The sequence below is a fragment of the Fukomys damarensis genome, unplaced genomic scaffold (genome assembly GCF_012274545.1).
Source record: "Fukomys damarensis isolate Sample0158 unplaced genomic scaffold, DMR_v1.0_HiC HiC_scaffold_28, whole genome shotgun sequence".
Lineage (NCBI taxonomy): Eukaryota > Metazoa > Chordata > Mammalia > Rodentia > Bathyergidae > Fukomys > Fukomys damarensis.
The window spans coordinates 13,120,720-13,136,608 of record NW_022900940.1 but is presented as its reverse complement, the minus strand read 5'-3'; the positions used below and the strand labels follow the sequence as shown (position 1 = coordinate 13,136,608).

Genomic DNA, 15,889 nt, shown 5'->3' with positions numbered 1-15,889 from the left:
TCAGTGGTGGTGAGTAGCATGGCATGGAACACTTTCCAGCGTGGGAATCTGCACTCACACTGTCTCCAATGGATCGCAGCTTGTAGAAGGGCTGAATGTAAAACCAGGACCCCTCATTTCCAGCCTCGTCCAATGTCACTCTCATGGCATTCTTCTCTAGCAGAGCTGGAAGCCTCTTGTTCACAGTTAGGTATTTATTACTTTTCAAATGCAGAAGCTAAAAATCCACAAAGAGAACGAAGTGTCAGTGCATCTCTGAATTTTCTACCATTTCTGTCAGAAAAAATATGTATCAAACACTCCTCCCACCACAGAGATGCTTGTGAAGTTAGAAAAATCTCAAAGTGCCTAAAGCTGTGAGTGAAAAAAGAACAAACAGTAAACAGGGCAGAAATAGAGGTCAAAATAAAAGGAAAAATTTTTTTTTCTTCTCAACATAGCCTGGGGCAAGATGGATGTTGCTCAAGTCTACTGTACTATCCATTATCGGCCATCTGTCAACAGACAGCGTTCCAATCCTGTGTAAAGGGGCTAAGGAACTGCAGTCTGAACACAACCCCCACTCCGAGCCTGCGCTAAGCTAGGCAACTATGATCACATGAGACAAGTCTGATTTAAAAGGCAACACTTTTAGGGGAGGACAGAGCAGAGTATGGTGGTCCTGGACTTCTACCTAGGATGTTTCATGCACTTTATTCTTGATTCTCTGATAACAGATACATGAAAGGGATGCAAAGCCTGAAGTTATAGATGGGAAACAGCTTGTCTTATGATCAGTCTAGTCCAGGAAGTGTTAACCAAGGCTTCCCAGGTCAACAGGTTACAAGAGGAAATTGAGCATGAAACACTGCCCAGGCCCTGCAGTAATGGTAGGATCAGCTTGGGATTCACTGTCAACTGCCCAAATCCTTCTGCTTACAGTAAACAGATAATGTTTCTAGAGCACCCTTAGGAAAGTCCCCAAATACTCTAATAGGCCTACTGGGAGGGAGGAGTAACTTGTCTGATTCATGAGCCCCAGACAATCTCTGGTCACAACACACAAGGGAAAGGCAATGCCCTTCTAGCCCTCACTGCCCCCGATGAGTGGCCTCTGGTCTTCCACGCACCTGTTTAGGCTCTGGACGTGTGGTTTACAAACCAATATCACCTACAGGTGGATAGCTTGGGGGAAGCTAAGCTTAGTTTTTAAGTATTTAAATTTAAGTATTCTGTCCTACACAACCATCCTAGGAAGTAGATGCTAAAACCAATTAAGACATGGCAGTGAATTACAAAACCTTCATTAGAGTATATGTAGGAGTTGATGGCCTTCCCCCTAGGTAACTCTTTAGTCTACACATCAAGCCATATTCTCTCCAGCCGACCCAAATCAGAGTCTTGTGCTCTGGGGGGCCTCAGGGAACTCGCCTTGCTCAGTAATAAAGCTGATTTTGAATATTTTTCCCTCTGGTAATGGGTACTAAATGCAGGACTGGCAGTGAATTATGTCCCCAGCTCTTCTTTAGTTTTTACTTTGAGTGAGGGTCTCACTAAGTCAATAATTATCCAAGCTTGGCAATTTGCAATCCTCCTGGCTCAGCTCCTGAGAAAGCAGAGATGACAGGAGGTGACAGTAAATTTTGATCCCACCTGGCCCCTGTGTCCATTCTCAATTGACAGGACATGAAGAGGAGTAGGAGACCAGCAGCACCTAATCCTCAAGGAGCTTTTTGAGCTACTTTTACTTTTACTATTCTAAAAGGTCTAATGTAAATAACCCATTTAAACCCAAAAGGTTGCTTTTATCATATTTTTAACCCCTTATTCCATCTTCCTGATTAGTACCACTGTCTAGTTAACCACCATAAAAATGAGAAAGAATTACTTTGTAATGAGTAAATTTTATAGGGTAAACAACATCTTTCAAAAGGGACATAATGAAACAAAATAACCTTATGGGTCAGCTGCTCAATATTTATTGGTAGATATTATCTTTTGTGCCTGGTTCAAAGAGGTCTGATAATTGAACAAATGGAGAAGGGCCCTGGGCACCAGGCTCCCTCACAGTTTTCTGCACACCTGGGATCTTCTGTGGAAGTTGTTGAAGAAGGATCAAATACTCTATTACTATAAAATGTATCAAAATGATACTGGTATTGAGTAAAAAGAATTTTGAAAGTATAGAATTATTCTCAATACCTCTAGTGAACAGCTCTTGATCAAAAGATACAAGTTACAAGGAAGCCAGTTTTCACTAAACAGCAAGAAACTTCAAACAATAAAAGTTAAGCAAAACCGTAATAAATAGGATCCTTTTCAGGTAGGAAGCTTCATGTTTGAAATATTTAGACATAAATTATCAGCTATCGGCAGAGAAAGGAGATTCTTACACCAAGAGAAGAACCAACTAAAAAGCCCAAGGCCCCCTCACATATAAAAGCAATTAGGTTTGGTTTGGTATTGGGTTTGTTTTGTTTGTTTTATCCTTTGGTAATAAATTGGCTGTCTCTATGGAATCCTGCTGCAAAGGAATGCAAACCCTGTGCCATGTGTTTGCTTTCGGTTCATTCTTTGTCATGCTTCAGCTCCAGAAGAGAAGAGGTGCCTTGACTGACCTGGATCACATTGCCATATTGGATTACTGTTCCCAGCAATTTTCTGTTTTCTGTCTCATTCTGCTTCTTTTCCAAGTCTGCAGCATGCTGTACAGTGAGAAGAAGATTGGTCACAAAGAGAAATGTTATATTCCTCTGCAGCAATGCAAAACAAATGTCATCCTTTAACACAAGAACCACAGAAATAAGCAAAACCCTAAGTACACCCTGGGGCTATGAGAAATGAGCCAAGGGGCTGCAAAGCCAGTCCACTCTGCTTTGCTTTGTTGGCTCTTCTGGGTTCTTTAAAATAATTTTTTTAATTTAAAGAGTTCATGGACATTCTTTTAGGGGCAGATCAGTAAAAATTTTCCATGTTTTTAAAGAAACTTAAGAGTCAAGGCAGGATGGAATTTGCATATCCTTTTATGATTTGTAAAAATTATTCTTTAAGGCTTTGGAGTAAAATAAAACTGGATTTAAATGCTGGTTTGGTTGGTTTGTGGTTTTGAGACTTTGAGTACATCATGCAACATCTGTGAGCCTATTTCCTCTTTTGTAAAATGAAGAGTAGAAACAGAACCTACACCTCAAAGAAATCACATGGCAGAGCACCTGGTCATGTAACATATGTGGGTTGTTAGCTATTATTATTAGATGTTAAGTGTAACTTAATTAAGTTTCATAGTAGTAAAGATTACTATTCATTTAAAAAAACTGAGAAATTAATAAGTTTGATATAACTGGATAATGACATTACAAACCACAAAATCTTGTCTAAGTATTTTGTCTACTTTTGTCTACATCTGAAATTATGCTTAATGTTTATTTTTTTAGTTGTACATTCACTAAGTAGTAAAGATAATCCTCCAATCCACATTTGAGTTAATTCCAAATCTGTAGCTACAAATGAGGCTGGGAAACACTACTAGTCCAAATTTGGCATCCTAGGCAACATGGCAAAGCTGAAAGGGAATTCTGGAACAGGCTGCCACGAACAGCACGCTGAACATCATTCATTAATTCACCTATGCCACTCTACTGTTATAGCATCACACTAATACCAAAGGAGAGCTAGATGACATCCTAGGCTACCAGCAGACTGTTCCAGTCCCCATCCTCCAAAACTAGACTGTATGAAAAGAAAAGTAAAATAACAAGGAGTACAGTCAGCCTGGAATCTGACAAAAGGTAAAATCTCAATGAATAACAATGTACTTCACAAGCATTTCCAGAGTCCTCTTAAGAGTGCCCACTTCCAACGAAGCAAGATGCTACCAGATGCAAACAGGTCCCTTTCCCAGGTAACTTGTCTTCATTTCCACAGGGTACTTCTGGAGTTGACTGTGGTTCCCTAGGTATGAACTTTATCCTTTAGCTCAGGTCACTTAATCTTACCAACCCCCAAAGTTCTCATCACAAAAGGGAGACAATGTAAGCCTTTTAGGGCTCTTTTGAAGATTAGAGAACATACATGCCAGAAACATCATAGTTATTCAGAATTTAGGCTGTAGGTAGTGCTGGGACAGAACCCAGGGCCTCATACATAATAGGCAAGCACTCTACCACTCAGCAAGATGACCGGCCCATCGAATGAAAACAGAAAAATTAATTGTTATTATTGAAACAAATTTCTAAAACTAAGGAATGTTCTGAAGACCAAGATTTCAAAAGGTGACCTAAATTAGCTGGGACAGCTTTCCTCAAATTCAGTATCTACTCCAGCTCTATCTGAAGTGTAGATATTTCTAGACAGGCACATCCTTTAATAAAACTGCAGAAAGCAATCATAACGTCAAATAAAACTATTATAGGAAGTAAATGATCTGTGTACACTAGTTTGGATAAGTATAGGCTGATGTTTCATATCAGCCCTTGAGAACAGTGGTCCAATTTACAGGTTTGGAATTAGTTACCACTCTTCTATCCCTAGTTTCACAAGGAAAAGAGCCACTGGGCTCAAGACACACTCTGACAAAATTCCAGTGCAGACAACATGGCAACCCTTGGCATCCACACTGCCCTAGGCATGTCCAGAAACCCTGTCCCTTAATTGCCCCCTATTGCTCTCTGCCCGTCTTTTCTCCCTATTTCCATGTCTGTGCTTCACTCCTCCAAAGGGCTCTTTACTACCCACAGGTTTTGTGGTTTTCCAAACAAAACACTAGACTGGATCCACCTGGAATGAAGCTTTACAGACCACAGAGAGTTATTTGTTCTTTTGGTTAAGCAATTCTCAGCTAATACTGACTAGAAACCTGGGGAGGGAAAAAAATCAGTGAATTCAGTAAAATAAAATCTAACATTTTCCTCAAAACCCAAAGTAATTTTTCTTTGCTCTAAACACTACACTGTTAGAGAATTCTTAAGTAGCTTTTTTTGGATTCAAATGATTTAACGGTGTCTCTTCAAGAAGGAAAATTCTCACAGACATGCCTTTCACTCTCAAAACTTTCCAGGAGCCTCAGTTTAAGATACACTAACCTGTGCTTGCTTCGGCAGCATATATGCTAAAACTGAAATGATACAGGGAAGATTAGCATGGCCTTATGTAAGAATGACACCCAAACTTGTGAAGCATTCCATATTTTTAAAAAATGACCAAGAAGTGATATGTACATGTACTGATTTCCCATGGTGAATATAATTTTCTTGCAAGCATATATACTGAGAGAAAATCTAACCTAAAATAGTAACTTCCTAACTATTCTTAGACTATGTATGAAAACAGCAACCCAGTGGTTGCTGCCTATCTAAAAAGATACACTGTGTCATCAAAAATGTGTGTATTCCATGTTAAAGACTAATTTTAAAACAGCAGCTCTTAAAAAGAGCATGTCTAAAAGCGTGTGAAAGGTAAAACACACAGAAAATAAAAATAAAATTGGAGGGTGAAATGTAAGTATTTCTCTTTAAGATATCCTGGAATATCATATCTAAAATTCAGTTGTAATTCCACGACTGCCTGGAAAGTGCAAGGTCCTGAGTCTGATCTCCCGTATGAAAGAAAAAAGAAACAAAAAACAACTTTCCTCTCTGTTAACAAGATTGATGATGACTGAGCCTACACATCACCACTGAATAAATGTTAAGTGCATTATCTAACAGACCAATCTAAGAATTCACTTTCCTTCTAAGTTCTCTTTAAAGGAGAAAAGCTTCCAATTCACCTTTTACTAAATGCATAAATGTCAAATGCATTCACTTGAGTTAACACATCTGTCTATAGATAAGTTCTCCTTGCAAAACCATACTCGGTTTTTAGACAAAAATGTGCATCATAAATTTTAGGTTCAAAAGGCAAAGGTAGCAAAGAACACACAATACCTTGGCCCACTGATGAAGGTTGTTTCCACCTGTGAAAAAAACGAGCTCCTGGTTTGTTAACTCCTGCAAGTATACTGCAAGAATGGGCCCACAGCATAACTGAACTGGCACACCCACCTCTGGAAGATCATTTAGCAGTGTCAATCAAAAAGTTTTTCAAAGGCATAACTTTGACATAACAATTCTACTTCTAGGAGTTTGTCTTGCTTAGGCAACCTGGTATATAGAAGGTCATTTTTTTTTTCCAAACAGCAAATATTGTCAGAATCCTAAGTATCACTTCATACCCCCCATAAGGACTGGTTATCTAAAGTTATAATATTTCCATACAACAGAGTAACCAAGTAGCCAAATGAGATTTCTATTTATTTGCAACATGGTATGGGGGGGATGGGGGCAGGCTAAAGTAAGGGAAATGGCAAGCTCTCATTATAGCTTAAAATCTCTCCAAAGGAGCAGGGAAGGTGCCAAAATTTTTTTTAAAAATGATGGTTTTCTATGAATAATAAGATTCATGGATCAAATCAGTAATTTTTTTTTCTTTTTTCTGTACCACAGATCGAACTCAGGTCCTTGCATTTGCAAGGCAGGCGGTGGAAACACTGAGCTAAATCCCAGGCAATTTTCTTTCTCTTTTTCCTACTGATATATATTTTGGAATTCTTTTCCTGTAGTATACATGTTTTTAATTTCTTTTAAAAATTCCTCATTGTTTCTGATGCTTTTAAAAGCCATTGTGTATCTGTTATCTTTTCAGTCTTTAAAAATCCTGATAATTTAAACACCTGTTACTTCTGTCCCTTGCACAATGAGTTGAGAATTGTTTTTAATTTCTCAGGATAAAGCACACTAAGCTATGGTTTCTTCCATTATTACTCACCACTGACATTATGTTCCCTAAACAACATCAAGGTCAATCCATTATACTCACCTGCTGTTTTATTTCAAAAACAGAGAAACCCTTATTAAATTACTATGAAGAGTCCCTGAAACAGCAGGGAAAGGTTATTTATTTAAGGTCAACAAGCTCTGAAGCACATAACATGGTATTGAATTAAGGCTTCTGAAAACAAGCAACCCACGATCCACGCTTTAAAGGATAATAAAGATCTGTCACTGCTCTGGTTCCTCCTAGTTGGTCAAAGCAGGAGCTCAATTCAAGGAATCATTTCTCAGAATCCAAACAGTGTCAGGTGCCTGTTTCAAGGTAACAGGTAAACCTTCTGTTAGGAAACAGTAGCCAAGGCTTTGGAACAAATTACATGATTTCAAAGTGAAAGCAGCTCATTTTGCAGAGACTTTTGTGAAATCATAACCAAGAGAGTCAAAACCCAGTTGCCCCTGCAGAAGAAATGAACATACACAGCAACCAGCCACTAGATGTCATTCTCCTTCAAAGTGCTACATTCTTATTCCAATCAAAAGGAAGTCAAGTGGTCCGGATAACTAATTCCTTAAATGGCAGTCATTGAAAATAATGTGAATAACCTTGCAACTAAGTAGAAAAGTAGAACCTATACCAAGTCAGGCACAAATCAGCACTTGAGACCTAATGGTCACGCCAATAATCTCAAACAAAAGAAAAGAACTTGTTTGCTTTTACATTTTTATAAACAATAAAGACATGACTCATTTTCATTCTTTCATAAGGATTTAAAAGTGCTGGATCGCTTTTAGGATTGGATTTTTTTTCCAACTGCACTGCTTTTTTCACAGTTTATCTGCACAAAAGCAACTGCTGAAGAAACATAAGTACAGATCACAGGTTGTAAACGGGGCTAACAAATCACACATAGCTGGAGGATGAGTCTTCTCAGGCTGGTTCTGAGTGTGTTTTAAGCTTTAATTAAACTAATTAATTGAATTATTTGATAAAATGTTTTTAAAATTGTGATATTACATGCAAAATCACAGATTTTCTTTTTCCTTTTCTTTTTTTAGTACTGGGGCTGGAGCCCAGGGCCTGGTGAATAGTAAGTGAAGTGCTACAATCCCAGCCTCCTGAATTTTTATCTTCTCTTAACATAGCAGAGGATGGTGGTGCAGCTCTCCGCCCACCATCCCACACAGTCACTGCAGGGCCCTGAGGTGCCCCCTCCAGACCTGCACACATGCACAATCCACTTGGTGACACTACCCACCAAGCCCCTTTATTCCTGTGGGCTTCCTGCTTGGCCAAGAGCAACATGAATCCACAACCCTGCTGCACAAAGCGTAGGAGAAAAAAAGAGTTTGAGAAACATTAATAAGATTCCACTGAGTAGAACAACCTCTATACCAACCAAGTAATGCAGGGCAACCAAAGACAAGCCAACCCTCCACAAAGATAAGCCCCTAGGCATGTGAAATGATCAGCTCCCACCTAGAAGACCCACAGGCTTGAACAACGACCCCACCCATTCAACAAGAAGCCCATGTTCTGACCACAGTCTCCAGGGAGGTTCTGGATTGGCAGATGAGTGGGAGAAGAGGAGGGGGGGCTGGTGATGCTTAGTGCACAGGAGCCAAGCCTGCTGGATTCTGTGAGGTGCCTGTTTCAGTTCAGTATGAGGAGCTGTCATTCACTGTATCCAATTTTATGGCTGACTGGACATTTGCATAGATTAAAAGATACCTGTACTTATCAGAATCAAGCTCCTCACTCCATTTTGTGTATCCGTGAAAGCAGGGTTTTATTAATACCATTATTACCACATTTTCCAAAAGCGTAAGAACAGTAAATGAAGGGAAGAACATAGCTTGCATTCTTAATAGCATTTTCAAGAGCTGCTGGCCCCCTGGGAAAATGACAGCATGCTTTTTGTTTTACTAGTACTATACTCATACCTCATTCATGAGGCTTTCACAAGAAGTGCAAGCACTGATTCTCTTAGGGTTAGGGTTCTCAGCATTGAGTTACATATACAATTGATTATTTTCCTTTTATTCTTCCATTATAGTTCATTTTTTAAAATCTGGAATTCTACTGCATATTTGTGAAGTTATGTAATAATTTCTAGGAAGAGGGAACAATCCCATTTCTGTCAATCCATATTATCATTTTCGTTATACTGATGCCATTACTGAAGTCTTCAATGCAACCCCTAAGCTCCAGATCTTTGATTCCTTGTTATTTTGTTTCTTCCTTTTACCTCTTGCAGGCACCTCAAGCTGAGGCTCACGTGTCATTTGTCCTTTCTCCAGGAAGCCTCCCTCACCACTTTATTCATCTCCCGCCCACACTAGCAAAGACAGATTTTGGTACCCTTTCTCTGAGCTCCCCAGCCTCAGGTGAATGCCTTGACATACAGCCAATGTCACAGTGTCATTACCTCTTTGTTCTTACTCACTACAAATCTCTCAGGGGGTTAAGATCCATCACACTTCCCTCACCAGCACCTAACACGGTGCTTACTCATCATTCAGCAAATGTTTCTTAAGGGCCCACTGTGTGCTGGGCACTATTCCTAGAGCTGCAGATACCCTAGTGAACAACAGATGATGCCCCTGACCTTGGCAGAGCTGTCTTTCTAGTAAGTTACAGATAATTGAGGAACTTGCTAACATAATTGCAGAGTATGACCAGTGATGAACAAGATATAAACAAGAGATCTGTGATGGAGAAAAACAAGCAGGACATATCTTAGATGGGGATGGGGGGAGAAGACCTTGCTGAGAAGAAAGGTAGGCTGAGACACGAAGAATGCGAAGGTCCTAGCTTCAGAAGACCGAGAGAAGAATGTTCTACATGGGCAAAATGGTGAATTCAAAAATAAAATGAAACAAAATGAACTCAAGCCCCTCTGGTTGGAGCACAGTTCAAAAGCTTTAGAGGGAAAAGCAGGGTCCAGGCATGTGTGATCTTGGAGATACAAACTAAAAGTCTGGACTTCATTTTAGGTGCAATGGGAGACTGCTTGTGTGTCCTCCCACTGGGCTATCAGCTCACTGAGGTTAGGAACTTAAGCATCTTTATGTGGAGCACTGAACCCTCACCTTCAACAGTATGTGCTCAATGAAGGAACAAATCACACGACCCCTACCAAACGCAGTGGTTATGACACTGTCATGTTAAGTCTAAAACACAGCAGGTTGAGATAGGCGACCTTGTGAGTTCCTCAGTGCTCACAGCCACTCTAGGTCCTCAACAGCCACCGCTGAGCACGAAGAGGTACCACTGTCTATTTAGTTAACCAGCTGTGTGTCTAGTACCTGTCAAATTCTGCTGTAGGCAGGAGGACACTGTGACAAGCAAAACTGTCAAAAACTTCTGCCCACTTGTAGCTTACATTCTAGCTGAGGACAGGAGAGAGGGGGGCAGCCAAAAAAACAAAGCTAACTGGAAAGATTGTAAGTGGCATGGAGAAAAATAAAGCAGGATGCGGGGCAGGAATTGGATAACAATTTCAATAACGCTACATTGAACATATGTCATGTCCTCCTTCTAAACATCACAAAAAAGTTCCACATAGGGCATCTCCAAATACAGGGCACTAAAGGAATTGTCATCATTTTATGGGAGAAACAGCCACAGAGAGCCTTAGAAACTGGCTGTGGTCACAAAGAACATCATCAGTGCAATAAGCATATCTTTTACAGGCCAAAAAAATAGGATAAATAAAATGATAATAGGCAAAACTTAGTAGTAAGTTACTTACTTAGTAGGCACTGTTTGGTCAGTGGTCGTTTATTATGTTTCTATCATGTAATCCTCAACCTGCTCTTGAGGTAGATATTACCACTGTCCCCATTTCATAGGTAAGTCACAGCATTAGAAAACAGCTATGGGACTTGCCCAAGATTACTGATTATTGAGCAGTGGAGCTAGGATTCAACTCTAGGCAGTCTTCTCCAAGAGCTTGTGGGTGCTCCTACCACTATTCTGCCCAAAGCCACCTCTGAAAAGAATGGCTGAGAAAAGAGAGAAACTCCTGGATATCTCAAGATGGCTAGGATCCATCTCTCCTTAGAGAGTCCTCTCACTTTTACTTTTGTAGGAGAACAGAAGAAGCCAGTGGCTGGCGTTAGAGCTTTGCACAACCAATCCCACAGCACACCACACTCAGAAACACCACGCCACAAGCACCCCTGAGCCCTCGCCACCAACAGCCCCTTCACCGTACGTACGTGCAGTTTGTTGAGCAGCACTGCATCTGTCGTGCTGTTGGCCCCTGGCTTAGCAGCTTTCCAGAACTGCTTCTGGGCAGAGTATCGATTCATAGGACACAGCTTAAACAGGCAGTCTAGAAGTGAAAGCAAACAAAACTGTTACTGAGGATGCATGTACATGCACCCTATGGGAAAATGACTTCCACTCTCATTTATATAAAGGTATTTAAATTGCATTATACATAAGTGATGGTACAGAACTCCTTTACAGGCCTCTGTTTTTAAATTTAATTCCACTACTACTGTGTGACATTGCAGATGAGGAAACTGAAGCTTACAGAAAGAGTCAGTTGTCTTTTGTAGTAGAGATGGGATTCAGGGTTTAATCCAGTATCTTTAATATTCTTCACACTTCTCTCTTTCACTTCATGGTAGGCATATAAGGACAAATGGTCTTCATTGTGTGCAAAAATACACACAAGGATTTTTTTACACAAACCCACATCTCTTTAGGTCACTCAACTTTACAAATGTAACAATAGCAGCCAAAATCCGGTTCATGGGGGGGGAACCCCTAGGGCAGAGGTCTCTCGAGTGTTATGCAGGATGCCCCTCTAGGGTACAGAAAGAAAACCCCTGTACTCACAATGAGACAGTGCATCCCCTCATCCTCTCACTATCAGTGCATCACGGTAGCCCGCCAGTTAGTGTGCCTGGGCTCATGTGCATGTACACACTGTCTTGTGGCATAAAAATCCACCCTCACAGCATGGCCAAACAGCTTAAAAGATTTCCGCAAAGAAACTAGAACACCAAAGACCATAGTAGTTCAGCCCAGTAAGTGAAAAAAAGGCTAGAACTGATCTTTTCCTTACTCTTTGTCAGTCACTATAAGGTAAAGCTAATGATGATTTAATCAGATTAGAAAAAGCCAATTATACACAAAAAATTTATATTTTGGGGGCTTATATGGCTAAAGCATGTATGAACACTGAAGTATTAATGATAGTATGAAATGACCATTATTAACATATACAACATTACTATTCAATCCTCATTTTTTCATTAACTTTTACTGTCCTGGTTGTCTTACAGTGTACCTACTAGTACAGCAAAATATGTATATAACTCGATACACACACACACACACACACACACACACACTACAGAGGTTGGAGTGTATTTGCCAATTACTTTTGATGAGGATATGCCATCAAACAAGTTCAGAGGACAAGCACAAGGTCCTGACATCGATCCACGGTACCCGCCCTCTCAAAAAAAAAGAAAAGTTCAGAGAAGATGGGCACCATGGTGCACGCCTGTCATCCCAGCACAGAGGGAGGGTAAGACAGCAGGACAGCAAGTTCAAGTCCTGTCTGGACAAATTAGTGAGACCTTGTCTCAAAAATTTTTTTTTGAAAGGGCTGAGGATTTACCTCATTGGCAGTTAGCTCGCTACCCTGAGGCTAAAGCTAGAAGACAGCAAATGTGAAGCCCAGCCTGGGGAACAGAATAAGATCTCATCCTGCAACCCCCACTCCAAAAGACAAAGTTCAGAGGACTAAGGATAGGGTTCAGTGGAAAAGAACATGCTTAATGTGTACAAGGCCCTCAGTTCAATCTCCAGCACTACGCAATACACCAGAAATATTTTATTAGCAAGCTAATATTGAAAATTGACACTCAAGGGCATAAGCACTGGACTTCACTTCAGATCACTCTTTCTTTCAGTCAAGACCAATGAATGAATTATCACAAACTGCACTCATAAATACTTGACATAGTTCAGAAAAAAATAAAAGATTATTTAATTATAGAAACAAAGAGTACTTCTTCATTTCTATAATCTTCATCAATTCAATATTTCTGCCTAATCACAGGCAATTATAAGGTAAATATAGGAACACTGATTTTTTTTCTCAAGTCTCTGCTCCATCTACTGAAGTCATTTTCACTGCATGTGAAAGATATTAAGTCTTCTGTAAAACAAAGAATAAAATAGGAAACCAGTTTAAAAGATGGAACTCTTGGGCCAGGAATTTAGCTCAGTGGTGCTGCTGACTGCCTCACAAGGTCCTGAGTTCGATCCCCAGTACCCCTGCCCCCAGAAAGATGGAGCTGCTCTCCATGTCTCCTACAAAAGGCACAGACCACGGTCATTCGCTGTACCAGTGGCAACTTAAATGACATCACTGTAAGAGATACAGTTTTTCTAGCTGCCTGATGGATGTGAACTTTCCTTGTACCTCCTGAATAATTGCACAACTATGGTACTACTGGCCAGAATTAAATGTCCTATCACAGGACCAGGGTGGCATCTAGGCTGGGCCAAAATAACTTCCTTAACCACATGATTTTTTTTTTTTGAGACATGGTCTCGCTATGTAGTGTAGGGTACCCTTAAACTTACTAAGTAGCCCAGCCTGGCCTTGAACTTGTGATGATTCTCCTGCCTCAGCCTCCCAAGTACTGGGATTACACGCATGCACCACCATGCTAGGTTTTACGACTTTTTTAAAAAAGCTTTCAAAGTGCTTGTCACCAGCATTAACTTTTGATATACAACTTACTTTATGGAGCAGATAGGGTTAACAATCTTAACTTTCAACAATAATAAGACATAGAGAACAAAATGACCTATGATTCCCTTTAACGTAGTTCATATACTGATAGCTAAATGTATTGATTCCCCCCAAAATGACGGGAGTTGATCTGGAGAACATTCAGGCTAGATGTACAGTGTTAAAGTGTAACACAATGAGAGGCACCATTTCACAATAGAGTACATTACCACCAAGCAAGCCCCTCACTTAAACAAATGGGCTCTGTCACAGGCTCAGAACTTCAGATAACTTCACATTCAACTAAAGTGACAGTGTGAATTTAAGCACTGTCCATGCAACCAAAGAGTTGTTATAGCTTCCACACCAACTGTTCTTCTTGGACAAAACAGAGCTCTACATTAGATGAAATGTATTTACAACCAACTGTCTATGTAAATATAAGAGATGCTAACATACTAGTAACAAAACCAAATTAGCCTTGCTGATTTTGCCCTGCCTTGCTGGTTGCTTAGCAACTGATTCAAAGTGAAAAATAAATTAAATAATTCAAATGTAATGCCAAAGTAACCTTCTGAAATTCTGCAATTCAGCAATTCCATATTGCCCTTTTCAATTTATATGGTAGGCACAATTAAAGTTTTGCTGGGTCCTAATATTGAGCTAACCATAGAACACACAAATATAGGAAACTCAGTAGAAGAATATATGTGTCTATGTGGAGAGAGAGGAGCATATGTGTTTTGTGTGTGAACATGTGTGTACATGAGTGTGCACACACACCACGGTTTGGGTTCATCCCAAAGAAATGCCACAAAGGGAATCCTGTATGACATTTGATTTAGGCCTTTGAGGAATAAACTAAGCTTTCGAATATTACTTTGGAATATTCTAAAACTTTAGCATATGCCACATTAAATTAGCAAAGGAGAACTGAGGTGAATAGATGGGGTTGGATTTAGTGTTAAAGGGCTAGAAACCACAAGGAACAGGCCATAGGCAATCCTTGACCATTTAAATGATATGCCAGAGCTTCCTTACAGGGAGAATACTTAACTGCTTAGTAGGTGAGTTAACTATCAAATTGGGACTTGTGGTGCACAGTTAAAAGAAGATGGGAACAAGAGAAGTCACGGTATTTTCCACAAGCATACTAGGATGGAGGAAGACTAAGGCCAGAAAGTGCAAATGTTAACAAACCTTCAGAGGCATCTCGGTTAAGGGATTAAATCAGAAAATAAAGGCAGCAGAAAGTGAAGCCCCTCTATGTCAACGTCATCTTTCCCATCTCTGTAACTTTGCAGTCTTGAACCAAGGTTTTTGAGAGCAGGGACTCAAGGCTAGGGATAGAGGAGGAACCTAAAATAAGTTCCAAATTGTCCACGGGGCTCCAGAAACAATGGCAGATAGGTCTCCTGAAGCTACTTCATGCTCTCAACTTATAGGAGTGTATTCACAGACTACATTACTATTTATTGCAATGCCTACTGTGTGTGAATTCAGTTGCAGATCATGAAAATAGAACAGTAAACCCGCCGAACAACAGTAAATCCACAGCACAAGTTTCTTAATACAATCCTAGCAACAGACTCACTAATCAAATAAACAAGCTGAATAACAGCAAGTAAAAAGTACTTTGGAGGAAAAAATTGTTTTTGGATACAGTATGGCTATAATGGAAAATCAGTACTCCATACAAGGGCATCTGGAAAGGTATCTCCAAGACTATGGCATCTGAATGCAAAGGTGAAAAATACAAAAAAAAGAACCAGCACTGATGAGAACTCTGGAGGCAAAGCCTTGAAGATAGAGAAAATAGCAACTGAGAAGGCCCTCAGCTGGAAAAAAATAATCTTTACAATGTTAAAAAGAATAGGAAAGAGGATGTGAAGAGTAGTAGGCAAAAGCTGTGGCTGGAGAGGCAAGCAGAGGCTGTGTCGTGCAGGGCTACGTGGGCTACGTGAAACAGTTGAGTCATTCCAAAAGCAGTGGGAAGCCACTCAGCCTGTAAGCAGAAAAAGACCTTGGTTTGGCTTATGATTTTCTAAGGGAGCTTTCCACTGGTTGTGGTGCCTACCAAAAAAGTGAAGGCTGAGGAGGCACAAGGCTAGGCAGGAGGAAGAGAAGTCAATAATTTTATTTAGACTATTCATAGTTTGAGTTGCTTATGTAACCTTCAAGATAAAATGTTGAGTGATGAGTAGTACAACCATAAACTAGCAGGTTAAAAACACAGAACAATCAGTTATTAATGGATGCCAGGAATCAGCAAGACAAAAGGAGATGGAAAAGAATAGGGAGCTGGAGAAAACAGCACAGAAAAAAAAAAAAAAAAAA

The 15,889-nt window shown here is 40.0% G+C and overlaps 1 protein-coding gene and 1 non-coding gene across 9 annotated transcripts in view; one reads left to right on the top strand and one right to left on the bottom strand.

Moving 5' to 3' along the window:
* Positions 1–15,889, bottom strand: part of Itpr1 (inositol 1,4,5-trisphosphate receptor type 1) — a 342,964-nt gene that overhangs the window by 205,556 nt on the left and 121,519 nt on the right. For all 8 annotated transcript variants that reach the window (XM_033757082.1, XM_019205188.1, XM_010608720.1 and 5 more), the window contains exons 5-7: positions 11,010–11,125; positions 2,598–2,684; positions 59–217 (exon numbers count right to left, since the gene is read on the bottom strand). In XM_033757082.1, coding sequence (XP_033612973.1) covers positions 59–217; positions 2,598–2,684; positions 11,010–11,125 — 362 coding nt within the window. The remainder of the gene's footprint in view (positions 1–58; positions 218–2,597; positions 2,685–11,009; positions 11,126–15,889) is intronic.
* On the top strand, positions 5,063–5,168 carry LOC117283664. Its single transcript, XR_004514692.1, has one exon. It is a non-coding gene; the product is annotated as a U6 spliceosomal RNA (small nuclear RNA).